Source organism: Melanerpes formicivorus, unplaced genomic scaffold (assembly GCF_026170545.1).
Source record: "Melanerpes formicivorus ecotype bairdi unplaced genomic scaffold, bMelFor1.0.p_v2 SCAF_2, whole genome shotgun sequence".
NCBI classification, from domain to species: domain Eukaryota; kingdom Metazoa; phylum Chordata; class Aves; order Piciformes; family Picidae; genus Melanerpes; species Melanerpes formicivorus.
Window position 1 is genome coordinate 47,833,620 of NW_027142354.1, and position 25,881 is coordinate 47,859,500.

General features: G+C 48.4%; 1 protein-coding gene across 2 annotated transcripts in view; it reads right to left on the bottom strand.

The window, feature by feature from the left end:
- Positions 1–233: 233 nt before the first annotated feature.
- The window catches only part of NR3C1 (nuclear receptor subfamily 3 group C member 1), a 96,448-nt gene continuing 70,800 nt past the window's right edge, over positions 234–25,881 (bottom strand). Inside the window, exons 5-9 of one of the 2 annotated variants that reach the window (XM_068159053.1) lie at positions 21,907–22,185; positions 15,950–16,094; positions 8,991–9,121; positions 5,234–5,391; positions 234–2,046 (exon numbers count right to left, since the gene is read on the bottom strand). In XM_068159053.1, the coding sequence (XP_068015154.1) occupies positions 1,894–2,046; positions 5,234–5,391; positions 8,991–9,121; positions 15,950–16,094; positions 21,907–22,185 (866 nt within the window). In that variant the 3' untranslated portion in view covers positions 234–1,893. The remainder of the gene's footprint in view (positions 2,047–5,233; positions 5,392–8,990; positions 9,122–15,949; positions 16,095–21,906; positions 22,186–25,881) is intronic. The other variant, XM_068159045.1, reaches the window with a different exon arrangement.

A 25,881-nucleotide genomic window follows, 5' to 3' on the forward strand; every position in this document is an offset into this window, starting at 1 on the left:
CCCAAAAAACAACCCCCTCCAAAGCCCCCAAAATAAGGACATCCCCCCCTCCAAAAAATAACAACCCTGAGCAACCCCCTCAAAAATAACCAAAACACCCCAAGGGAAAATAAAACATATCCAAAATAATACAAGGAAAAAAACAACACCCCAAGCCTAACCCACCCCCCCCAAAATAACAAAGACTACCCCAAACAAAAAAATAGCTAAAATAATAAATTAAACCCCCCCCAAACCCCCAAAATAACAAAAAAATCCCAAACCCCCTCCAAAATAACAAACAACCCCCCCAAAAATCACAAAGAAAAGCCCAAACAAAACCCCTTCCAAAATAACAAACAACCCCCCCAAAAATAACAAAGAAAAGCCCAAACAAACCCCTTCCAAAATAACAAAGTAAAAACCCAACCCCCCAAAATAACCAAAACTACCCCAAACAAAAAAAATCCAACAAAAACCCCAACCCCCCCAAAAAAACCCCCAACCCAAACAAGAAACCCTCCAAAAGAACCAAATAAAAACCCAACCCCCCAAGAAGGACAAAAGAAACCCCAAACAAAAAGATATCCTACAACCCCCCCCCAATAAAACCAACCCAAACAAGAAACCCTCCAAAAGAACCAAATAAAAACCCCAAACCCCCCAAGAATAACAAAAGAAACCCCAAACAAAAAATATCCTACAACCCCCCCCAAAAGAAACCCAACCAAACAAGAAACCCTCCAAAAGAACCAAATAAAACCCCAAACCCCCCAAGAATGACAAAAGAAACCCCAAACAAAAAACATATCCTACAACACCCCCAAAATAAAACCAACCCAAACAAGAAACCCTCCAAAAGAACCAAATAAAAACCCAACACCCCAAGAATGACAAAAGGAACCCCAAACAAAAAGATATCCTACAACCCCCCCCAAAAGAAACCTAACCCCAACAAGAAACCCTCCAAAAGAACCAAATAAAAACCCCAACCCCCCAAGAATGACAAAAGAAACCCCAAACAAAAAGATATCCTACAACCCCCCCAAAATAAAACCAACCCCAACAAGAAACCCTCCAAAAGAACCAAATAAAACCCCAACCCCCCCAAGAAGGACAAAAAACCCCTCTCAAACAAAAAACCTCCAAGATAACAACCCCTCAACCCCCCTATAAATAACCCAAACCCCCCCCAAACAAAAAAAAAAACCACCTCCAAAGCAACAAAATAAAACCCACCCCAAAAATTACAAATCAAAACTTCCACGCAGAAAAAAACCTCCAAAATAAAATAAACCTCAACCCCAGAATAGTAAAAACTTCCCAAACAAAACCCCTCCAAAATAACACCCCCCCCCAAAAGGAGAAAGAACAACAAGAACAACCCCAGCCCTAACAACAAACACCCCCCCCACCAAAGCAACCCCAGCCTAACAAACTGTCTCCAGCCAACTGCAGAAAGGATTCAGCGGGAAGCCCATCCCACCGCCCCAGAGCTCCTCACTGGCGCTTCTGATGCGGCCATGGATGCTGCACACAAGGGGAGAGGAGCCGAATTTGTGGCCCCTCTGCCTCCTTTCCCTTTCCCTTTCCCTTCTCCCCCTTTCTTTCTGTTTCTCTCCCACCCAAGGTTGAGCCACCCGCCGCTCGGCCCGCCGAAATCTTGGCCCTCTGTAAACCACTGTAGTGCATCATTACAAAAGGTAACATCGCTGCAAGGACAACAGAAAAAAATCAACCCCTATCGACCAGTTCTGGAGGTTTTTACCTTTAGGAGAAAGAAAAAAAAAACCAAACCAAAACACAACCAAAACCCTTCCCCCCCAAAAAAAAAACCAACCCAATCCCCCCTCAAAATCCCCCCAAAGCTATCGTTTGACGTTTTCTTAAGGCAACCCTTTTGTGTTAAGGCAGTCACTTCTGGTGAAACAACAGCTTCTTGATGTTTCCGTTGGAGTATTTTGGTATCTGATTGCTGATGATTTCTGCCAACATCTCTGGGAACTCAATACTCATGGATTTATCCAAAAAGGTCTGGAAGCAAAAGCTCAGAAGGTTTTCAACCACCTACAAGCGAGAAAGCAAAGCGTTACTGACGGGAGCGAAGGCACGCGGCCACCACACAGCCCCAGAATGGCTAAGGGTGGGAAAGACCTCCAAGATCATGGAGGCCAACTGTAAGCTAGCACTGCCATGGCCACTAAACCACGTGCCCAAGGGCCATGGCCACAACTTTCTTGAACACCTCCAGGGATGGTGACTCCACCACCACCCTGGGCAGCCTATTCCAATGCCTGACCACTCTTGCAGCAAAGAAATTGCTCCTCATGCCCAGCCTAAACCTCCCCTGGCACAATTTCAGGCCATTTCCTCTCCTTCTAGCACCTGATACTAGGGAGAAGAGAACAACTCCCACCTCACTGCAACCTTCCTTCAAGGAGGTGTGGAGAGCAATGAGCTCTCTCCTTAGCCTTTTCTTCCCTGGACTAAACAACCCCAGCTCCCTCACCCAGTTTCTTGTATGCCCTCCAAACCCCTCACCAGCCTCACTGCTCTTCTCTGGACACCCTCCAGTATCCTTCCCATTCTGTGGCACCCAGAACTGAACACAGGACTCAAGCTGTGCCCTCACCAGGGCCAAGCGCAGAAGCACAATCATTTCCTTACTCCTGTTGGACACACTGGTTTTGATCCAGGCCAAGGTGCTGTTGGCCTTCTTGGCCACCTGGGCAGACTGCTGGCTCATCTTCAGCCACCCATCCACCAACACCCCCAGATCCTTTTCCACCAGGCTGCTTTCCAGACACCCTGCACCAAGCCTGTGGCATTGCTTGGGGCTGTTGTGACCAAAGTGCAAGACCCAGCACTTGGTCTTATTAAACCTCATCCCACTGGCCTCAGCCCACCCAAGGGACACCTCACACCCCACTGAGAGGATATGTGTGACAAGGGGCAGCCAGCCAGAGTCATCCTTATTTTAATGAGTAAGTCTGCAAATGACATTTTGATATACACCAAGTGAGGCACTGTGCCAGGCTCTACAAATGGTTTAATGCCCATGGTGATCTTAGGTTGATGGTTGGACTCAGTGATCTTGGAGGTATTTTCCAGCCACATCAGTTCCATGAGTCTACAAATACTGAAGAGATTTTGTGTCAGTTCATAGAATCACAGACTGGTTTGGGTTGGAAGGGACCTTAAAGATCATCTGTTTCCCACCCCCTGCCATGGGCAAGGACACCTTCCACTAGAACAGGCTGCTCAAGGTCCCATCTAACCTGGCTTTCAATACTGCCAGGCTCGAAGCCTCCACAGCTTCTCTGGGCAACCTGTTCCAGTGCCTCATCACCCTCATGGGGAACAATTTCTTCCTGATGTGTAATTTCCTCCTAATGCCTAATTCCCTCCTCATGTCTATTTCTCCTTCTAGCTTATCAATCACATACATATGGAGAAGCTTAATGAGATCTTTCCAGGTGCTTGGTAAGGTAACAAGGCAAAAAAAGAGATTATTTTGAGGTCTCAAAGTTTCTGCTGCCTTATCCAGCTTGAATACTACTCAGTCATATACAGCTCAGAGCACCCACAGCAAAAGGAGGCAGCCTGAAATTCCCTGCACAGCCAGACCCCTGCTAACCCCACAAATAGCACTGCTGCATTATTTTAACACCCTTTCAAACCACTCCAATGGGACTTCAACAGTTTGTCGCCAAGATAACCCTGCTTTTAAACCTCACATCTCTGCGCTACTGCAAAATGATTCCCACTTTCCAAGTTCCTCCATTTTTAATGGTTGGACTCCCTGGTCACAGACTCAACCCCACAGAATCCCAGAATAGACTAGACTAGAATAAACCAGGTTGGAAGAGACCTTCGAGATCATCGTGTCCAACCTATCATCCAACACCACCTAATCAACTAAACCATGGCACCAAGCACCCCATCCAGGCTCCTCCTAAACACCTCCAGTGATGGTGACTCCACCACCTCCCTGGGCAGCCCATTCCAATGGCCAATCTCTCTCTCTATGAAGAATTTCTTCCTCACTTCCAGCCTAAACCTCCCCTGGTGCAGCTTGAGACTGTGTCCTCTTGTTCTGGTGCTGGCTGCCTGGGAGAAGAGACCAACATCCACCTGTCTACAACCTCCCTTCAGGTAGTTGTAGACAGCAATAAGTTCACCCCTGAGTCTCCTCTTCTCCAGGCTAAGCAACCCCAGCTCCCTCAGCCTCTCCTCACAGGGCTGTGCTCCAAACCCCTCCCCAGCTTTGTTGCCCTTCTCTGGACACCTTCCAGCAAGTCAACCTCCTTCCTAAACTGAGGGGCCCAGAACTGGACACAGGACTCAAGGTGTGGCCTAACCAGTGCTGAGTCCAGGGGCAGAATGACCTCCCTGCTCCTGCTGGCCACACTGTTCCTGATCCAGGCCAGGATGCCATTGGCCCTCCTGGCTGCCTGGGCACACTGCTGGCTCTTGTTCAGCCTACTGTCCACCAGTAAATGCCAGCTTGGAAGGGACTCCAAGGATCACCTGGTCCAACCTTCCTAGGTAACAGGAGAGATGAAATGAGCTGGCCCAGCACCCTGTCAAGCTGAGCCTTAAAAACACCCAGTGTAGGAGACTCCACCAGTTCCCCTGGGAGATAATTCCAATGTCCAACTGGTCTCACGAGGAAACACTTTCTTCTGCAGTCCACTGGGGATCTCCCCAGGAGTAACTTGTTCCCATGATCAGCAATGTCTTTTCCAACCACAACAATCCTGTGATTCTCTCAGTTTAGAGCCACATTTTCACAAACTGAAGACACTTCACTGAGAGGGTCGTTAGCCATTGGAATGTGCTGCCCAGGGAGGTGGTGGAGTCACCATCCCTGGAGGTGTTCAAGAGGGGACTGGTGCCATGGTTTAGTCATGAGGTCTGTGGTGACAGGTTGGACTTGATGAGGTCTCTTCCAACCTTGGTGATCCTGTGATTATATTGATCATTACATGAATTGCAGCAGAATTCCACTGCAAAAGGAGTCTGCAAGCTCCACATTTGCCTCTTTAGGCTTCAGCCAGCACAGAGGAGCCTGACTGCTCGCTTGTCCCTGCTCACTGCAGGTGGATCGGACTGGATGATCTTTGGAGGCCCCTTCCAACTCAAATCACTCTATGATTCTACGACTGCCTCCACCCCACATTTATCCCTTTTAATAGAAGGGTAGAGGAGATCACTCTTAGATCCCCAAACTTCTTCATCTGGCAGGACTTACATCGTGCATAGAGTCCAACAGCTTCGTCAGTTGATAAAACCGCTGCCAGTTCTGGCTGGAGTTCCCTTCCCTCTTCACGATGGCCTTCCCCAGCTCTTTGATGTAGGTCATACGGATTTCTTCAAACAGAGATTGACTCTTCAGGCCCTCCTTGGGAACTGCAACATGGAGACAAACCTTTAAGACATTATACATCTATGAATTGAGTTGTTATTTGAGCTCTCTGGCACGAGTCACGCAAAAATGACCGCAAAAGAAAAGAACTTGGGCTCAATGACTGGGGAGAAACGAGGGGAGAGAGCAGGAACCAAGTCAGATGACTGGTTAACAAACAGCACAGGACTAAGAAACACCACAGGCAAAACAGAAGAATCCAAAGTTAACCCCCAAAAATTAGAAGGAAGGGAACTCGACCATGGAGGCAACAACACTGAGGCCAGGAAGTGCCCTGAGGAAGAACCACCAGGGCTGGCTCCTGTGTTTTAAGTGCCTGGGGAAATGTGACATTGGACAGATTCCACTAAAATCTTCTCTGTGCTGAGGGGAGAAAAGAGCAAGGATCACAGGGTGGCTTGGCTTGCAGGATCACAGGATGACCTGGTTTGTAGGGTCACAGGATGGCTTGGCTCAGAAAGGATCCTGAAAGATCATGGAGTTCCAAGTCTCCTGACACGGATCAAGTAACCTGTCCAGTCAAGGCAGGACAGAGACACTGGACAACAAGCTGCCTGCCCAAGGCAGGAGGGACTTGGGTCTCTGTAGAACTTCTTGGAATAGGGATGAATCATGGACAGATGAGGAACTGTGGGTTAGGAACCCAAGACATGGAGACTGAGGCCTGTATTCAGACTCAAATACCTGAAGGGATCCTACAGGAAGGCTGGAGAGGGACTTCTAATAAGGTTGTCCAGTAATAGGACACGGGGGAGTGGTTTCAAAATGAGGAAGAGAAGGGTTAGTTTGGATCTTAGGCAGAAGTTCTTCAGTATGAGGGTGGTGAGACTCTGGAATAGCCTGCCCAGAATGATTGTGGATGCTCCTTGCCTGGAAGATTTCAAGGCCAGGCTGGATGAGGCCTTGGGCAACAAAGTCTAGTTGAGAGGTATCCCTGCCTATGGCAGCAGGTTGAAGTAGATGATCTCTGAGCTCCCTTTCAACTCAAACTATTCTATGGTTCTATGAAATCCATGGTAAGTTCCTGTGTCTGTGCTCTCCTACTGGGATGGTCCTTCTAAACACCAAGGACTAGTAAACAAGTCAGGAGAAATCAGGGATATGAACTCCTGTGGTCCTTAAAAGAGGCTTGATTTGAAGCCTTTAATTACCTTGGTGAAGTGAATGGAAAGAGCAGAAGGTAGAGAAGAGAAAGAGCTGAGACAAAGCCAACTGAAAGCAAGAGAGGAGGAAAAGAGCCACTGAAGCACCCTCCCTTGCCTAAAAACTCCATCCCTGGCTACACTGTCAGCATCTGTGAGATGCTGGAGCATCCTGTCTGCCTTGTCTCCACAGGAGATGACAAGATGTCAGCTGGTGCTTCAGTGATTGAAGAGGTCTGCGAGCTCCGTCTGTGTGTCAGCTACGTGTCTAGACCCGCGTGGGATTCCTGTTTTACTCCTCCTCCTACTCCTTCTCCTCTCTTGGGAAACTCAACAGAGAAACACAATAAATAGAAACTGAAGCTGTGGATGACAAAGCTGCACAAATTTCAGCTTTCAACTTGCAGAAGTCCACAATGTTCCCCTCACACAATGTCTGTACTCAGAAAGGCATCTGAGAATTGGTTGTCTTTAGCTGTAAATACGACAGAGGAGCTGGTTAGCACCGGGGCTTCCACAGCTCCCTCATCAACAGGCTGCATTCCATGGCTGTTGCCTCTTCACCATTTCTGCCATGGAAATTCCTTAAAGGAAATTTCCAAGCTCTCTAAGGAAAGTTGGCTTCCACCACATCCAAAACACTTGAGGAATTTTTGGGAAAGATTTCAGAAACTTGCTTGAAATCTGCAGTTTTGGGGAAGGTTCAAGTCTAGCATAGCCCAGGGCAGCGTGGAGCTGAAAGTTCCCTCTGAAAAGAGCTCTTGTCCCAGTTCTGGGCTTGGCAGGTGAGGCTGAGCTGGTCCTTGCCAGGCCACCGAGGCGACAGGCATGGGGAGGAGCCAGTCATGGCACCTCTCCTGCCCACACACATCACCTGGCCTCCTACAGGGCCTCAGTGTTGGGCTACACCAGCCTCCTGCTTTCAGCTGGGAAAAGCCCAAAGCTATCGAGGTGTCCTTTCATTAGAAGAACTGATGCTATTATTGTCTGGGAACAGGAAAGCTGAGGGGTGTTTGAGCTCTTGCTATGATGAACTGACTACAGCTTTTAGAACTTCTAATCCTGGCCTTGAGCAACCAGTTCCAGTGGAAGGTGTCCCTGCCCAAGGCAGAGGAGTCGGAGCTGGATAATCTTCAAGGTCCCCTTCAACCTAAACCATTCTATGAATCTATACTAAAAATCCTTTCTATGTACTGTGGCTCTGACACTTCTAATCCACCCCCATGTCCCTGTCACTACACCCAACCAGAAACCATCCTCAGTCAAGCAGGAGCACAAAGGCTCCAGAAGAACTGCAGTCACTGCTTCACAACTTCCTCAGTCCTGTGGGCCCATGGGCAGCCTAGGCCAGACCTGGACAACCCTTCTGGGGAAGAAATTGTTCCTAATGTCCAACCTTCTCACAGTGAATGGCCCAAAACTGAACCCAGTACTCGAGGTGCAGCCTCACCAGGGACAATCTCTGCTCTGCTCCTCTGCCAGTTTGTGATCTATGCATTTTTGAAGCATTTCAAAGTGCAGTTGGGAGATAGGCCTCTCTGGTGATCTTGGGAAGTTCTGAACACCATTTGTAAGGCCTCAGCATTAATGTCTAAAAGCAGAAGTCATAGAGAAGTCATAGAATCCTAGAATGGTTGAGACTGAAAGGGACCTTAAGGGTCATCTAGTTCCACTCCCACTAGAACAGGCTGCTCAAGGCTTTATCCAACCTGGCCTTGAACACCTCTTCATTAACCCTGTATGATGAGGTACCCAGCAGAACATTTTCACTTTGATTTGCTATCAGACACCTCAAGACAATTTTAAATCACCCTTGTGATGCTGGTGAGCTGGAGGCACACTGCTGAATCATTTGTTTGCGCTGGAAGGGACCAAGGGAAAGATCATCTAGTCCATTGCCCTGCCATAAGCAAGGACATCTTCCACTGTATCAGCTTGCTCAGAGTTCCATTCAACCTGATTCAACACTTCCAGTGATGGGATATCCACAGCACCTCTGGGCGACCTATTCCAGTGCCTCACTAGCCTCATAACAAAGAATTTCTTTCTTATGTCTTATCTAAGCCTCCCTCTTCCAGTTTACAGCCATCACCCCTCCCTTGTCCTATCACTGCATGCTAATGAAAGTCCCCCTCTGCCTTTCTTGTAGACCCCTTTTAGATACTGGAAGGCTGAAATCAGGTCCTCCTGGAGCCTTCTCTTCTCTGGGCTGAACAACTCCACCTCTCTCAGCCTCTCCTCATAGGTGATGTTTCAGCCCTTCAGTCATGTCTGTGAACCTCAACTGTGGCTATCACTTCCCTGGTCCTGCTGGTCACACCACTGACAAGCCTCTAATGTGATGCTGTTCCAAATAAAAGGAGAGTTGAGGAAATATCTTAGAGGTAGGAATAGAGATAAACATAACAAAGGTTCACAGAGGCATTTAACTGTTAACCTACTTGTAGAGAGGAGAAGCAAGGTCTTCATGCAGAGATACTCTTCGTATGAGACTTGCAGGCGTGACAGCTCTCGGGCAACCATGAGCATGTGTTTGCATTGTTCATACATACAGGGTAGATTCATTCTCTGCCTGAGGAATAAAGAGTAGAGAAATTAGTTCAATGTACAGTCCCAAATCTAAGTCTTTTTTCCATGCTTCATTCATGCAGGGGTTTTAGAGACAGATGACAAGCTGGTACATGATCAAAACAATGTTTGGTCTGCCCACTGCCTCCATCGCCATGGGCACTGGCCCAGGACTGCAGCCCAGGAGAGTGATGTATGAAACCCCAGTGTAACAACAGCAGCCTGCTTTTACCAAAGACTGGTCAGCAAGTTCTGTTATCAAGAGACAACACAACATTTCATCACAAACTAGACCTAAATTTCAAGTTCAGGAACTTAGTAACCAACTGCTTGGAGTCTGGAAGTCCTGAAGTATTTAATCTGTGCAGAGAAACAAGACAAGTTTACTGCACTAACCATAGAAGGGTTTGGGAGGGAAGGGACCTTAAAGACTATCTAGTTCCCACCCCCTGGCATGGGCAGGGACACCTCCCACTAGCCCAGGTTGCTCAAGGCCTCACCCAACCTGGCCTTAAACACCTACAGGGAGGGGGCATCCACAACCTCTGTGGGCAACCTGTTCCAGAGTCTTACCATCCCCACCAAAGAATTTCTTCCTCCTCTCCATTCTAAATCTCCTCTCTTCCTGCTCAAAGCCATTGGCTCTCATCCTGTCACTCCAAGCCGTTGTATGAAGTCCCACCCCTACTCTCCTGTAGTCCCTTCAGGTACTGGAAGGTGGCTCTAAGGTCTCCCTGGAGTCTTCTCCAGGTTGAACAACCCCAACTTTTGTGGCTGTGTTAAACCAAATCAAACACAAGTCTAAACTCCCATCATTTCCAAACACATGGTGTTGGACAATTCCTTCTGAGTGTCACAGGACTCTCTGTGTGGCACTGCTTCCCACACAAACGTACCCACAGCTCACTCATGGTCCACAGACACTGGCATTCTGTTAGACCTCGAGAATCAAGGAGAAACAGCCAGGACACAAAGCACACTGGAGGTAAGCTGCATGGGTCATAGACTCATAGACTTGTTTGGGTTGGAAAAGTCCTCGAAGCTCCAACCACTGACCCAACACCACCATGGCCACTAAACCACATCCCAAAGTGCCATGTCCACAAGTTTCTTGAACACCTCCAGGGATGGTAACTCCACCACCTCCCTGGGCAGCCTGTTCCAATGCCTGACCACTCTTGCAGCAACGAAATTGTTCCTCATGTCCAACCTAGACCTCCCTCCTCTCCTTCTTCATCTGATACTAGAGAGAAGAGACCAGCCCCCACCTCACTGCAGCCTCCTTTCAGGGAGTTGTAGAGAGCAATGAGGTCTCTCCTCAGCCTCCTTTTCTCCAGACTAAACAATCCCAGGTCCCTCAGCCACTCCATGAAATCAGAGTTAAGTGCAGGATGTGCTGTTGGGGGATGTTTCTCAGGGCACTTGACACAGAGCCACTATTTGGCCCTTTGGTGTGTTCTCTCTGGGCCGTATCAAAGGGCATCTGACAGATCTCAAATTGAGTAATTTAAACACATTCCAGGCCAGGGCTCAGCAGTTTTCCTCCTGTAAAACTGTTGCCATTTCTGGGCAGAAGGTTAAAGCAAACATTATTAAATGGGTCAGCCTGGCATTTGGGTCTATCTGCTGCAGATGTGATGGCCATGGCAGGTCTGAGAAGCTACATGGAGACAGGCAAGGTTTTGGTAACACCAAGGCTATGGAAATTGCAGTCCTCAAAAAGGGAGAGTGAGGCAGAACTCCCTCCCTTGAGAGCAGGGGAACACAGCTGAGCTCTGCACTATGCCCTCTGAGGGCAGCGGATCCAGGCTGTATCAGAAGCAGAGGGAAGCTGATTCACTGGATAGCCCTGAACGCTGGCACAGGCTCTGGGAAGAGGTCCCAGGCACTGCCCTTGCTGATCTCCTGGCCAGAGCACATCAGATGACCTCAGCTGCCATGGGGCTGGGCGCGGGGAGGCTGTCCAAGGATCTGCGTCAAGTCACAGAGCAAAGAGCCTGCGAGGAGCAGAGGGTTTGGGGCTCTCTCCTTCCCTGTTCAGTTTCACCGGGCCCCCTCCCGACAGCGGGCATTCAGCAGCTCCATGAGTTAATGCAGCCACACATCAACCAGGTGTAACACTTAAATCAGGTGCTCTAATTAGATGATTAAAAGTGGTATTATACCTAGTAATGGCATGAGGGAACTGGGGTTGTTCAGTCTGGAGAAGAGGAAGCTGAAGTGAGACCTCATTGCTCTCTACAGCTTCCATTGGATCAGGCTGGCCAAGGCCCCATCCAGCCTAGCTTAGAACACTGCCAGACTTGGAGCCTCCACAGCTTCTCTGGGCAACCTGTTCCAGTGCCTCACCACCCTCATGGGGAAGAATGTCTTCCCAAAGTCTCATCTAAATTCAGCTCCTTCCAGTTTGAAGCCATCAGCCCTCATCCTGTCACTCCAAGCCTTTGTACAAAATCCCTCTCCAGCTCTCCTGCAGCCCATTTCAAAGCCTGGAAGGCTGCTCTAAGATCTCCCTGGAGCCTTCTCTTTTCTAGGCTGATGTGACCCTGCTTTAGTGATTGTAAATCTAAGTCTGTTTGGATTCACCTTGTTCTACAGGTATCAAACACTGCTCTGCCTCAGAGAAGAGGCAGAGCTGGAAGCTGCAGCTCCATGGAAGCCCGTGTCAGGTAGTGGGGCCGCAGGCATGCCTGCGGTGTGGGATGCGTGCTGCTGACAAAAGCCTGCCATGATTTTCCACACTGCTGTGAGTCACTCAGCTCTGCTAAGTCTATAAAAGAGGAAAAATCAGCAGCAAGATGCTGCTGGGCTGGGGAAAAAAAACACCCAACCCCCCCAAAAACAAAACCAGATGATCCTGACTCCACAGAATTAGTTACCAAAGAATGTTCAGAAATAGTTCCTGGAATCACAGAATCACAGAATGAGAGGGGTTGGGAGGGACCTCCAGAGGTCATCCAATCCATCCACCCTGCCAGAGCAGGATCATCCAGGGCAGGGCACACAGGAACACACCTAGATGGGTCTTTGAAAGTCTCCAGAGATGGGGCCACAACCACAACCCAGGGCAACCTGTTCCAGTATTTCACCACCCTCGTTGTGAAGAGCTTCCTCCTGATGTCCAGCCTAAACCTCCCCTGCTCCAGTTTCAAACCATTGCCCCTCATCCTATCCCCACAGGTCCTTCTAAACAGTCCCTCCCCAGCCTTCCTATAGGTCCCCTTCAGATGTTGAAACACAGCTCTAAGGTCTTCCTGAAGCCACCTCTTCTCCAGCCTGAACAGTCCCAAGTCCAGCAGGTCCATGTCCCTCTTGTGCTGGGGGTCCCAGAGATGGATGTAGTACTCCAGGTGAGGGCTCACCAGAGCAGAGGGGCAGAATCAGCTCTCTCCATTTGCTGGCCACACCGCTTTTGGTGCAGCCCAGGATGCCACTGGCTGGGCTGTAAGTGCCCATTGCTGGCTGCTGTCCAGCTTGTCATCCTCCAGAGCCCCTAAGTCCTTTTCTGCAGCGCTTGTCTCATCATCCCCCAGCCTGGACTGGTATCAAGGATGTCTATCTACATCTATATCTGTATCTATTTCTACCTGTACCTCCATCTATCTACACCTGCATCTATACCAGCCCTACAAGATCCATATATGGAAACTGCCAGCTGACACAGACGTAGCTCTGTTGGAAAAGCAAAAAGGAATTCTTGTTTTGCAGTGTGAAAGGCAGAGTCTAATGAACAATCCCACACTGCTCCATTAAAGGCTATTATCTCTGCCCAGAAATGAAGGAGAAAATGAAGCATAAGGAGATGAAATGAGAACAATTCTATAGATACATTTGGTGAACCTTTTTGCACCCAACAAATGCCATGGAAAAAGGGGTGGGTGGGGTGTGTTTCATCTCACAGCAACTCTAGGATCCACCCTTCCCATCCTTAGCTGATGTTCTCAGCCTAGAATATACACAATATGATGAACATCATTCAAATGTATTGCATTATTTTACTGCATTTTGTTTTCCCCCCAAATAAATGAATCACTAATCACAGCATGGCAGGTTGGAAGGGATCCCAAGGATCATCTGCTCCAATGACAGGAGCACAGACACAAAAGGGGAATATTCAATGCATATTCAATTTTTAGGAGAGGCCTGGTCAAATCACCAAGCTGCCAGCTTAAGACTCAAGAAGAGCAGAGTTTAATTCCCTTTCTCCCCACAGACTGTATTGATGATGCTTGGAAAATCAGTGCTGGTGGAATCAATAAACAGTAGTAATGAATGGTGGCAATCAACACTACCATGGCTACAGCTACCTGAGCACCAGGCCAAACAAGTCCTCTGCCTTCTGAGCAGCTCTGTGTTCAGTCAGGGGAAGAGATTTATCAGTGCCAAGGATCTGCTAGCTGGAGATGCAGCTTGACAAACCTCCTGACGGGTTAGACAGGTTTTTTGTGGGCAGCCCACTTGCCTGAAACCTGTCAACATGAGCTAGCAGATCTTGCTACTCTGTGTAAGTAATTAGTAACTGCAGAGGAATAATGGTGGACAGGGTTGGTGCAAGGATGAAGGTGTGCAAGGCTCGTGCTGCTCAGATGCTCGAGCAGATTACATGAAACCAAAGGAAGTTTTGTCATCAGAGAATCACAGAATGGATTGGAAGGGGCTTTAAAGATCATCCAGTTACAGCTCTCTGCCATGGGCAGGGAAACCTTCCCCATAAAGAATTCAATACTATCCAAATTATTTGGCAGTTATGTCCATCCAAATCACCCAGGCTTGGAGAATCATGGAATTGTTTGGGTTGGAAAAGCCCTCTATGATCACCAAGTCCAAACACCATGAGGGCCATTAAACCGTATCCCCTAGTGCTATGTCCACATGTTTCTTAATACCTCCAGAGAAACTCCATCACCTCCCTGGGCAACCTAAACCTCCCCTGACACAAATCCAGGCCATTTCCTCTTGTTTTAACACCTGATGCTAGGGCAAAGAGACCAACAACCCCCTCACTGCAACCTCCTTTCAGGGGATTGTAGAGAGCAATGAGAACTCTTCAAAGACAGAGTTTCTCTTCCTAAAGCTGAAGACAAGGGAGGTTTCAGTTGGACATTAGAATAAACTTCTGCACTGAAAGGGCTCTCAAGGACTGGCACAGGCTCCCCAGGGAGGTGGTTGAATGCCCATCCCTGGAGGTGCTGCAAAGAGGCAGAGACTACTCTTCCAGGAAAGAAATTTTTCCTACTATCCAACCTAAACCTTCCCACTTCAGAAGCTCCTGAGCAGTCAGCAGAGGGTTTCTGTCTTTGTCCAGTCTCACTCTGAGGTGCCTGCATTGTTTTTTTGATTAAAGGTACATCAAAAGCTACAACCAGAGAGTTCTGTGGAGAACCTGCAGCACACTGGAGGAGCACCTGCAGTGCTCTCAGACCACCAGCTTTACTGAAACCAAAAGTCATGTTGATAAACAACTTCTGTAGCAAAGCAGGGACTGGAATGAATTTGAGAATTACCCTTCCAGCTGGGATTCTTTAGGAGTAGCAGCACACCCTCAGCTCTCAGGCTCTGTGGCTTTGGCCCACTGATAAAACAGCAGGAGCCCTCTGACTGAAAGCAAATTAGATGTTGTTATGCTGCTCATTAGTGACAATAGTAATTATTTCAATCCTACTGCACTGAGACCATGTTACTCCAGAGAGGGAGAATCATAGAACCACAGAATAGTTCAGGTTGGAAGGGACCTCCAAAGGTCATCTCGTCCAAAACCCCTGCAGTCAGCAGGGAAATCCACTAGATCAGGTTGCTCAGAGGCCTGACCTTAAGTATCTCCAGGGATGGAAAATACTTGAAGAACTGTAATCAACAGCACACAGATTGGTCCCCATCTGCCAGATGCTCCTCACCTTTCTTTGAAAACCAATGATGATGCTGATCAATAAATGGTTGCAGTTTATAAAGCCTGCATAAACACTATGAAAAACATAAAGGGAATACATCAGTCACCTCGAATCCTGGGGTCACTTTTGGGCCCCTTGCTCCAAGAAGGACATTGGGGTACTAGAGCAGGTCCAGGAAAGGGTAACAGAGCTGGTGAAGGGTCTGGAGAAGAGCAGCTGAGGAAACAGGGCTTTTTCACTCTGGAGAAAAGGAGGCTGAGGGGAGACCTCACTGCTCTCTGCAACTCCCTGAAAGGAGGCTGCAGTGAGGTGGTTGTTGGTCTCTTCTCCCTAGTATCAGGTGATAGAATGAGAGGAAATGGTCTCAGGTTGCACCAGGGGAGGTTTAGGTTGGACATAAGGAACAGTTTCTTCTCCTTGAGGGTTGCTGAGCCCTGGCCCAGGCTGCCTGGGGCCACAGTGGAGCCCCCATTCCTTGGAGGGGTTTCAAAGCGGTGGAGATGTGGTGCTGAAGGACATGGACTAGTGGTGAGCTGGCAGTGCTGAAGTAAGGGCTGGCCTGGGTGATTTTGGAGGTGTTTTCCAACCACAACAATTCAAAGATTAAATAATGAATGGTGCAGGAGCAGTCACAATATGGCACATTTTAGTACAAACACCTCCCACAAGCCCTTCTTAATCTAAATACATTTAATATCTCAACCAGCAGCTTTTCATTTGTCTGATTTCAAACCATGAAGCATTCTGCTGAAAGACAAAAAGAAAACAAAAGAACAACCAACAAAGCCCCTTCCAAACCCAAGCTGCAAATGCCAGCCTGAGCTGTGATCTCTGCAGGACTTTGCTATCCAGTGATTCACCCCTCAAGTGCAACCCCCAGAAGGGCTCCGTAGAGGCTCATCTCACCCTGAGAAACCTGGGAAGTGACTCAGGTCTTAACTTACTCATTAATAATCAGATCTGGTGCAAAGCACAGGAGGCTTCCATTGGATTGTTTGTATGATCTCCATCCTAAAGCAAAAGCCATCAGGAACATCCAGGAGTACTGCAGAAGGGTCATTTGGTCATCCAGGTGTAAGTTTCGGAAACCTGGGAAAGGAAGAATGGAGGCTTGAGAGGGTTGGCTGCAAAAAAAGCCCCAAAGCTGGCACAGGACCATGGCTAGCAGCCGCACAACTTCTGCACATCCACCTTTAAAAATGCACCACATCAGCGTTTCTGTGACCACCACACCTGAAGCACCAACAGCATCTCTGCCACGCTATGAGCCTCTAACTCAGTCGAGGACTTTAGATTAGACTTTTGGTGAAAGAAGACACAGGGTTCAGAACAGCAGGAGCTGTCATGCTTGCTGGATGAAAAAAGAAAGCACAGTACCACAGTATGGTAGGGGTTGGAAGGGGCCTCTGCAGATCATTGAGTCCAACCCTTCTGCCAAAGCCGGGTCACCTAGAGAAGGTCACAGGAACACATCCAGGTGGGTTTTCAATGTCTCCAGAGAAGGAGACTCCACCACCTCTCTGGGTAGCTTACTCCTGTGCTCCAGCACCCTTAAATTAAAGAAGTTCCTTCTCATGATCAGATGGAACTTCTGATAGAATAGAATAGAATAGAATAGAATAGACCAGACCAGACCAGGTTGGAAGAGTCCTTCAAGATCATCACGTCCAACCTCTCACCGAACACCACCTAATCAACTAAACCATGGCACCAAGCACCACATCAATTCTCCTCCTGAACACTTCCAATGATGGTGACTCCACCACCTCCCTGGGCAGCCCATTCCAATGGCCAATCACTCTCTCTGTGTAGAACTTCTTCCGAACCTCCAGCCTAAACCTCCCCTGGTGCAGCCTGAGACTGTGTCCTCTGGATGTTCAAGTTTGTGTTCATTACCCTTTGCCCCATCACTGGGCACCACTGAACAAAGCCTGGCCCCATCCTCCTGACACCTACCCTTGAAATATTGGTCAACACTGATGAGATACCCTCTCAGTCTGCTCTCCTCCAGACTAAACAGCCCCAAGTCTCAGTCTTTCCTCACAAGAGAAATGTTAGAAGTGTTCCAAGCTAGACTGGATGAGGCCTTGAGCAGTCTGGTCCAGTTCTGGGCCCCTCAGTTTAAGAAGGACATTGAGACACTTGAACATGTCCAGAGAAGGGCAACGAGGCTGGGGAGAGGCCTTCAGCACAAGCCCTATGAGGAGAGGCTGAGGGAGCTGGGATTGTTTAGCCTGGACAAGAGGAGGCTCAGGGGAGACCTTATTGCTGTCTACAACTACCTGAAAGGTGGTTGTAGCCAGGAAGGGGTTGGTCTCTTCTCCCAGGCAACCAGCACCAGAACAAGAGGACACAGTCTCAAGCTGCACCAGGGCAAGTTTAGGCTGGAGGTGAGGAGAAAGTTCTTCACAGAGAGAGTTGTTAGCCATTGGAATGTGCTGCCCAGGGAGGTGGTGGAGTCCCCATCCCTGGAGGTGTTCAAGAGGAGACTGGACGTGGCACTTGGTGCCATGGTCTAGTCATGAGGTCTGTGGTGACAGGTTGGACTTGATGATCCTCGAGGTCCCTTCCAACCTTAGCGATACTGTGATACTGTGAAGGTGTCTCTACCATGGGCAGGAACTGGATGATCTTTAAGGTCCCTTTGAACCCAAACCATTCTATGAATCTACACTACAAATATTGATAGTATTGACATGCTATTAACACTCATTTCATATCTTTCTATATTAATAAGTCACTGAGCTCTCTTCCCAAGCTAACAGCATTGTTTACATTATTTGAGAGCACTCCACTGGACAACCAATGGTTTAGTGCCCAATTTGGGTCTGAACAAGAATTGTACCCTGAACCTACAAAATTTCTGCTGCACTAGCTACCATCATTAACTGCTTCTAATTGTACAAGGCCATGTGGCATGGACAGAGCCAATTAAAGAGTGAGGAAATGGGGGAAATCTGAAAATTGCTCCCTTAAACACCCTTCAAATGTAGGCAGCTTTTAATTGGCAACCCCAGTCCCTATTAGATCCTGCCTACATCTAGCCCAAAAAATACTGTGCAGCTTGAACTCAGGCTTTAATCATTATCAGATGTTAATGAAATTACACAAAACTGACTTGAATTCAGGCTTTAATCATTATTAAATTATTATTCATTGTGATGAAAGTCTGAATTCAAGTTGATTTGGTTTCATTTTATGAAGCATCTGACATCTAAAGGCCGTGCTCCAGCGCTGCCTCCTGGAGATCTGCAAATAGCATTCAGCAGATTAATAAATAGCATCACAGAATGGTTTGAGCTGGAAGGGACCTCCGAAGATCATCTAGTCCAACCCCCTTGCAGTGAGCAGGGACATTCTCCACTAGATTAGGCTGCTCAGAGCCTTGTCAAACCTGACCTTGAGTGTCTCCAGGGATCTGGCCTCAACTGCCTCCCTGGGCAACCTGCTGCATTGTTCCAGGACCCTCATGCTAAAGAACCTGTTCCTAACATCCAATCTACATCTACTCTTCTCTCATTTCAAACCATTGCCTCTTGTTCTGTCACTGCAGGCCTTTGTAAACAGTCCCTCTGCAGCCTTCTTGTAGGCCCCCTTGGGTACTGGAAGGCTGCTATTAGGTCTCCCTGCTGGGATGTCTAACTGCTCCCTCAAAAAAGCTTCTGGTTTTGGAGAGGCAGCAGGAGCCACCAGCTACCACTTCTAAAACACCAGCAAAGTGTTTCAAAGTCATTTCAAACTTACTGGGTCAAATCTTGAAATCTTTGCTCAAAGCCTCCTCCAGGAAAAGGCTATTTTGAAATCTCAGCTAGAGGGCTTGGCAACGAGAGCTGAGCTGGGTTACTGTTGGTGCCTGATCACCTACAGCCAGTTGTGGTTTATAGACATTAAATACTCCAGGAAGCACCTCAGCAACCCAAAAAAGATTAAAAGTTGATATGAAGACTTCCTTTTAATGCCATTATTAAGGAGAGGATTGGCATTAAGAGCATCTGTTGTAACCCGACGGCTCTGTCTAATTAGGGAAACTGTTCAGGAGTCAGAAGTGTTGCAGTGGTATCTAAATTTGTATTTGAGAATAGCAGATGGTCTCCTGAAGACTTGTCCCAGAAGAAAGTGTGTGATGAGAACTTCTCCTAACACACATCTCAGCTGCTTCAGCCTAAACTCCCCAATGCAGAGAAGCCCTGACAGACACAGGTCTCTCTGTTTGTATCTCTGCTGGACACTGATTTCATAGAGTCACAGAACGGTGGGGGGTGGAAGGGACCTCCCAGAGACTGAGTCCCAGCCCTGCCATGGCACCCATCCTCATGGGGCTTGCAAGTCTCCAGAGAAAGAAGACTCCACAGCCTCTCTGGGCAGCCTGCTCCAGGACTCCAGCACCCTCACACCAAACAAGCTGGTCCTCAAGTTAACATGGAACTTCCTGGGTTCCAGTTTGTATGCACTGCCCCTTGTCCTATCACAGGACACCACTGAAAAGAGACTGCCACCATCTTCTCAACACCCAACCCTTCAGATATTTGTAAGCTTTAATAAGACTCCCTCTCAGGCTGCTCTTCCTCAGGCTAAACAGCCCCAGATCTCTCAGCCTTTCCTCATCAGGCAGATGTTCTACTCCTTCATCAACCCTGTAGCCTCTGTTGGATACTTTCTGCTCTACCTCTGTCCCTCTTGAGCTGGGGAGCCCAGAACTGGACACACAGTGCTCCAGATGTGGTTTCACAAGCACAGAGTAGAGGGGGAGGAGAACTTCCCTTGTCCTGCTGGCCACATTCTTCTCAATGCACCCCAGGAGACCTTTGGCCTTCTTCACCACAAGCACACAGTGCTGTCCTGTGGATAACCCACTGTCCACCAGGAGTCCAAGGTCCTTCTCCATGGAGCTGCTTCCCAGCAGGTCAATCCCTAACCTGTACTGGTGCCTGGTGTTGTTCCTGCCCAGAGCTCAGCCTTTTTTTCTTGCTGTGAATTTATTTCCCCTGCCTCCAAAGAACCACGATGACAACTCATAAATAGCACTCTGAGACTCTTTTCCTTTGGCAGACCTGCTCCATGACGTTATTCTTGGCCAACAGAAGCAACAGGGAGGTGGCTTTTGAAAACAGGTAGCCAACAGTACTGACTAGAGGTGGAAAGGAGAAAACCACCAGCCTTTGTTCTGTCAGGATCAAACAGACACTCACCTTGACTTTCATGTCAGGCCTCTCCCAAAGGCATACAGTGACTTATGTCCAATGCTGGGGTTTGACATAATTTCTTCTGTAAGGGAACTGTTGACTGTATCTTCAGGTGGGAGCTAAAATAGCCCCAGCTACTCCCCAAGTGACATCTAGTCTAACTACAGTGCTTCAGAGAAAAGGAACATCTTGACTTCCACCCTGGAACTGACCGCTCAAATGCCTCTTGTTGCCAAGAAAGGTTGGACCAGATGATCCTTGAGGTCCCTTCCAATCTGAGCTTCTCTGACTCTAATCTCAGCCAAGAAAAAAACACTACAGATATGGTGAGGGGTTGTATAGAAAGAATCAGCCATGAATGCAGACCCAGACAAGCCAGTAGAGCAGCAGCAGCCCAGAAGTCAACAGAACCTCACTGCTAAAAATACTCTAGAAACAATTATCTAAGAGGTGGAGCCAGAGTGAGTAAAAATAGTTCTTTTGATTAGCTTTAAAAACAAACCTCTATTTTACTATCAATTTTAGCACTCAGTGTTTTCAGAATCCCAGCATGGTTGGGGTTGGAAAGGACCTCTGGAGATCACCCAGTCCACTGGCCCTGCTAAAGCAGGATCACCTAGGCCGGGTTACGTAGGACCACAATGTCCAGGTGGGTTTGGAAGCTCTCCAGAGAAGGAGACTCCACAAACTCTCTGGCAAGCCTGCTCCAGGGCTCCAGCACCCTCACACCAAACAAGTTTCTCCTCCTGTTCAGGTGGAACCTCCTGGGTTCCCATTTGTGGCTGGTGCCCCATGTCCTGTCACTGGGTACCACTGAAAACGACGATCGCAGAAACACAGAACTGCTGAAGTAGGAAGAGACCCTTGGGATCATCAAGTCCAAGTGCTCACCTAGAGCTCACAATCCCACCACTGCTGCTAAGCCACCAGCACTGAACCACATCCCTCAGCAGCACATTCAAGCAGTTTTTAAATACCAACATGGATGGGGACTCCACAACCTTCCTGAGCAGCCTGTTCCAAAGGGTTCAAACAGAATGATCTAATTTGTAATTGTAGTGGAGAACTTTTTGCATCTGCATTTTCCCCCACTATTGCACTCCAGATTTATCTGAGACATGAATAAGCCCAGGTAATACCAAACCTTCACCTGTGAAAGGTCTGAAGAACAGGTCTGGTGAGAAGCAGCTGAGGGAATTGGGGTTGTTTACTGAGGAGAAAAGGAGGTTGAGGGGAGACCTCATTGTTCTCTACAACTCCCTGGAAGGAGGTTGGAGTGAGGTGGGGGTTGGTCTCTTCTGCCTTGTATCAGGTGGTGGAACAAGAGGAAATGGCCTGAAATTGTGCCAGGGGAGGTTTAGGTTGGACATGAGGAATAATTTCTTTGCTGCAGAAGGGTCAGGGTGTGGGACAGGCTGCCCAGGGAGGTGGTGGAGTCACTGTCCCTGGAGGTGCTCAAGAAACTTGTGGACATGGAACACAGAGACAGGGTTTTACGGTCGTGGTGGTGCTGTGCTGACAGTTGGACTTGGTCATCTTAGAGGAGTTTTCCAACCAAAACAATTCTATGGTTCTCTGACACTTTGAATCCCAGAATGACAGGGTTTGGGAGGAACCTCTAGAGATCACCCAGTCCACTGCCCCCACCAGAGCAGCATGTGAAATAGCATTTGAAGTTGAAAAGCCTGCAGCTGGTGATGAAAGCAGTTGTGCCTTACCTGGTATTGCCTTTGCCCACTTGACTGCAGCCACCACTTGCCGTCCCCCCAGCATGTTGAGGGTGGAGAGGATGCGCCAGCTGGAGTCAGGCAGGGAGCTGTCATAGCCTGAGTACAGCACCTCGGGCTCGATCACCTCCAGCAGCGAGACCAGCGTGGGGGTGAGCTGGGGCAGGGTGGCAGGAACGATGCTCTTGTTGCCGGGGCTCTCGGAAGCATCCCGCGCCCCTGTGGCGCTCGCCTGCTGCATGCCTTTGATCTTCTTCTTTGTTTTTCGAGCTAGGAAAGTTTGGGTAAAGGCAGAGGTGAGATAATGGAATGTGACCACATGGCAACAGAAAGCCAGCAGAGGAAACCCAGCGCTGGATTTCCGGCAGCTGGAGACCAGGGAGGAGAAACTTCAAAGCTTTTTTTCCTTGAAATCTGTAATTAATTTCACATTACTGATTAACAGATTGCAATTGGTTGGAAGAGACCTTCAAAGGTCATCTTGTCCAACCTCCCCACGCTCAGCAGGGACACCCCCAACTAGATCAGGCTGCCCAGGGCCACACGGGGTCTCATCTTCAATGGAACCCGTTCGAGATGTCCCAGGGTTATCAGGGAAGTTGGAGTCAGTGATCTCCAGAGGTCCCTTCCAACCCCTACCATTCTATGATTGCACACTTGGCAAGTTCCTTAAAATCAGACTCACAGACTGGTTTGGGTGGGAAGGGACCTTTCAAGGTCATGCAGTCCAGTCCCCTTGCTGTCAGCAGGGACATCTGCAACTAGCGCAGGTTGCTCTGATCCACAAACAACCTCCCCTGCAATGGTTCCAGGGATGGGGCAGCTACCATCTCTCTGGGCAACCTGGGCCAGGCTCTCACCACCCTCAGTGGCAAACACTTCTCTCTGCTCTCCAATCTGAATCTGTCTCTTTGAGTTCAACCATCATCCCTTGTCCTGTCACAACAGACCCTGCTCAATGGTCTGTCCCCAGCTCTCTGACTGTCCTCTTTAAGTCCTGAAAGGCCACCAGAAGGTCTCCCTGAAGCCTTCTCTTCCCCAGGCTGAGCAAGCTCAACTCTCCCAGCCTAATACTATATTAAGTATAGAAACCATGCAGAAGAAAGGGGGGAAAAACAACCCAAATTGTCTTTAATGGGTAAGAAGTTACTCGATCTCTCAAGCCAGGGAAAACATTTTTTTGGAGAGGCTGGGCAGGAGGAGATTTTTCCCCTGCCAGCTCCCTTGCATATAAATCATTGCTGCGCAATTAAACCATAAAAACCTTGGCCAAATAAATAAAACATCACAGGGAGATGTTAACTGTAAACTACCAAAAGTTGGAACAAGCCTTTTATTAGCATCTTGTCTATACTGGAGGCTGGGCCATGGCTCCGGGCTCTGCTGGATGCAGTCCAGCACTGTTTAACCCTCACCAAAACCAAACTCAGCTCCTTGCCTGGGTCTCATTGAAGTAACTGAGTTTTCTGCTGGAACTTCTGAGATCAATCAGTAGTGCACCAAAGCATCCTGCAATATGGAGTTTCACATTCAGAGGTTCTACTGACCTGTGCAGAATCTATAGTCATAAAGTCATGGAATGGTAGGGGTTGGAAGGGACAAAGTTCAACCCCCCCCCTGCCAAAGCAGGATAACTTAGGGCAGGTTACCCAGGAACACATCCAGATGGCTCTTGAAAGTCTTCAGCGAAGGAGACTCCACAACCTCCCTGGGCAGCCTGCTCCAGGGCTCCAGCACCCTCACACCAAACAAGTTTCTCCTCGTGTTGACATGGAACTTCCTGGGTTTCAATTTGTGTCCATTGCCACTTGTCCTGTCACAGGACCCCACTGAAAGAGCCTGGCCCCTTCTTGACACCCACCCTTCAGATACTTATAGACTTTACTAAGATCCCCTCTCAGCCTTCTCTTCTCCAGGCTAAACAGCCCCAGGTCTCTCAGCCTTTCCTCATCAGATGTCCCACTCCCCTCATCAACTTTGCAGCATGCACTGGACACTCTCCCTGCCCCTCTTGAACTGGGGAGCACAGAACTGGACCCAAGACTCCAGATGTGGCCTCACTAGGGCAGAGCAGAGGGGCAGGAAAACCTCCTTCGATCTGCTGGCCACACTCTTCTTAATGTACCACAGGAGCCCCTTGGCCTTCTTGGACAGAAGGGCACATTGCTGGGAATGGATAACTCATTGTCTAACAGAAATCATCAGAAACACACCAACTCTGCAGCTTTGACAACTCATCAACCCCCTGTTTGTCCCTCTGGTGAGGACAGAGCCTTCAGAAAGCGCTAAAGAGACAAAATCCTCCCTGGGCTCTGTACAAACTGCAGTTTCCCAACGGTTTAGGCACTGGCCATGTTTGCCAGGACCGTCATGTGAGAACAGCAAATGTCATCTGCAACTTCCAAAGAGCTCCTTGTTATTCCCATCTGAATTTTGAAATCCTAGAACCATAGAATAGTTTGGGTTGGAAGGGACCTTTCGAGCTCATCCAGTCCAAGCCCACTGCAGTCAGCAAGGACATCCATTAACACGTCAGACGGCTCAGAGCCCCATCCAGCATGTTGAATGTTGCCACAGATGGGGCATCTACCACCTCTAAGTGCCTGTTCCACTGTTTCATAACCCTCAAGATAAAGAAGTTCTTCTGTAAATGGTTGCTCTCAAATTCTGGCTTTCTTTTTTCTTCTTGTTTTTGCCCAACCACCCTTGTTCTCCAAAGCAAAAGAGCTAATTTGACTTCAATTCCCATGCAGATGTCTTCAGCTCGAAGCAGACACCTGGTATGGAGCATTTCCAGCCCTGCATGTCTAGTAAAATGAGAAACAAAAGAAACCTGACAAGACAATGGATTATGCAAGGATTTTTATGAGGCTGTACTACCAGACCTGGCTCAGATCTACAGCTGTAACTCAGCAACAAAAAAAAAAAGAAAGGTTGAGAGAATGGATTTCTTTACCATTTCTCCTCAGATCTAAAATACCACCCATTTTAAGCCAGCTCCTTAGGGCAAATCACAGAAGATAATCCAGACAGATTAACTCAGCATGGCAAAAAAAACCCCACATTTTCTGTTAAAAAGAAACAAAAAGAACACCCCCCCCAGCCCCTGCAGTCTGGCACCCAGCAATGCCATGCAGGCTCTTTTGTACCACACAGGCTTCCTGCCCATGGGGCTGGCAGCCTGTGCACCTCAGCAGACACTGAGATAATTGTCTGGCTTGGAGAAGATCTCTAAGATAACCCAGTCCAACCATCAACCCAACACCACCATGACCATTAAACCATGTCCCCATGTCTCTTGAACACCTCCAGGGACAGTGACTCCACCACCTCCCTGGGCAGCCTGTTCCAGTGCCTGATCACTCTTGCAGCAGAGAAATTGTTTCTCATGCCTAACCTAAGCCTCCTCTGGCACAATTTCAGGCCATTTCTTCTTGTTCTATCACCTGATACTAGGCAGAAGAGACCAACCCCACCTCACTGCAACCTCCTTCAAGGGAGCTGTAGAGATCCAGAAGGTCTCCCCTCAGCCTCCTCTTCTCCAGACTGGACAACCCCAGTTCCCTCAGCTGCTCCTCACCAGATCTGTTCTCCAGACCTTCCACCATCTTTGTTGCCCTAGGATTTCATACATCACAGACCAAATAGATGCTCATATTTATACACCAAACAAATTCTCTTCTATTTGTTAACATCAGGCAAATTCTATTTGTAAAACTATTTTTCTCTTCTGTTTCTCAAAGCTACCTTCTTAAAGCATGTGTCTCGTTTTGCTCAGCACTCGTGAGGCCACACCTTGAATCCTGGCTTTGGCCCCTCACTCCAAGAAGGCCACAACAACCCCATGCAGAGCTACAGGCTGGGGTCAGAGTGGCTGGAGAGCTGCCAAACAGAAAAGGACCTGGGGGTACTGATTGACAGCTGGCTGAACATGAGCCAGCAGTGTGCCCAGGTGGCCAAGAAGGT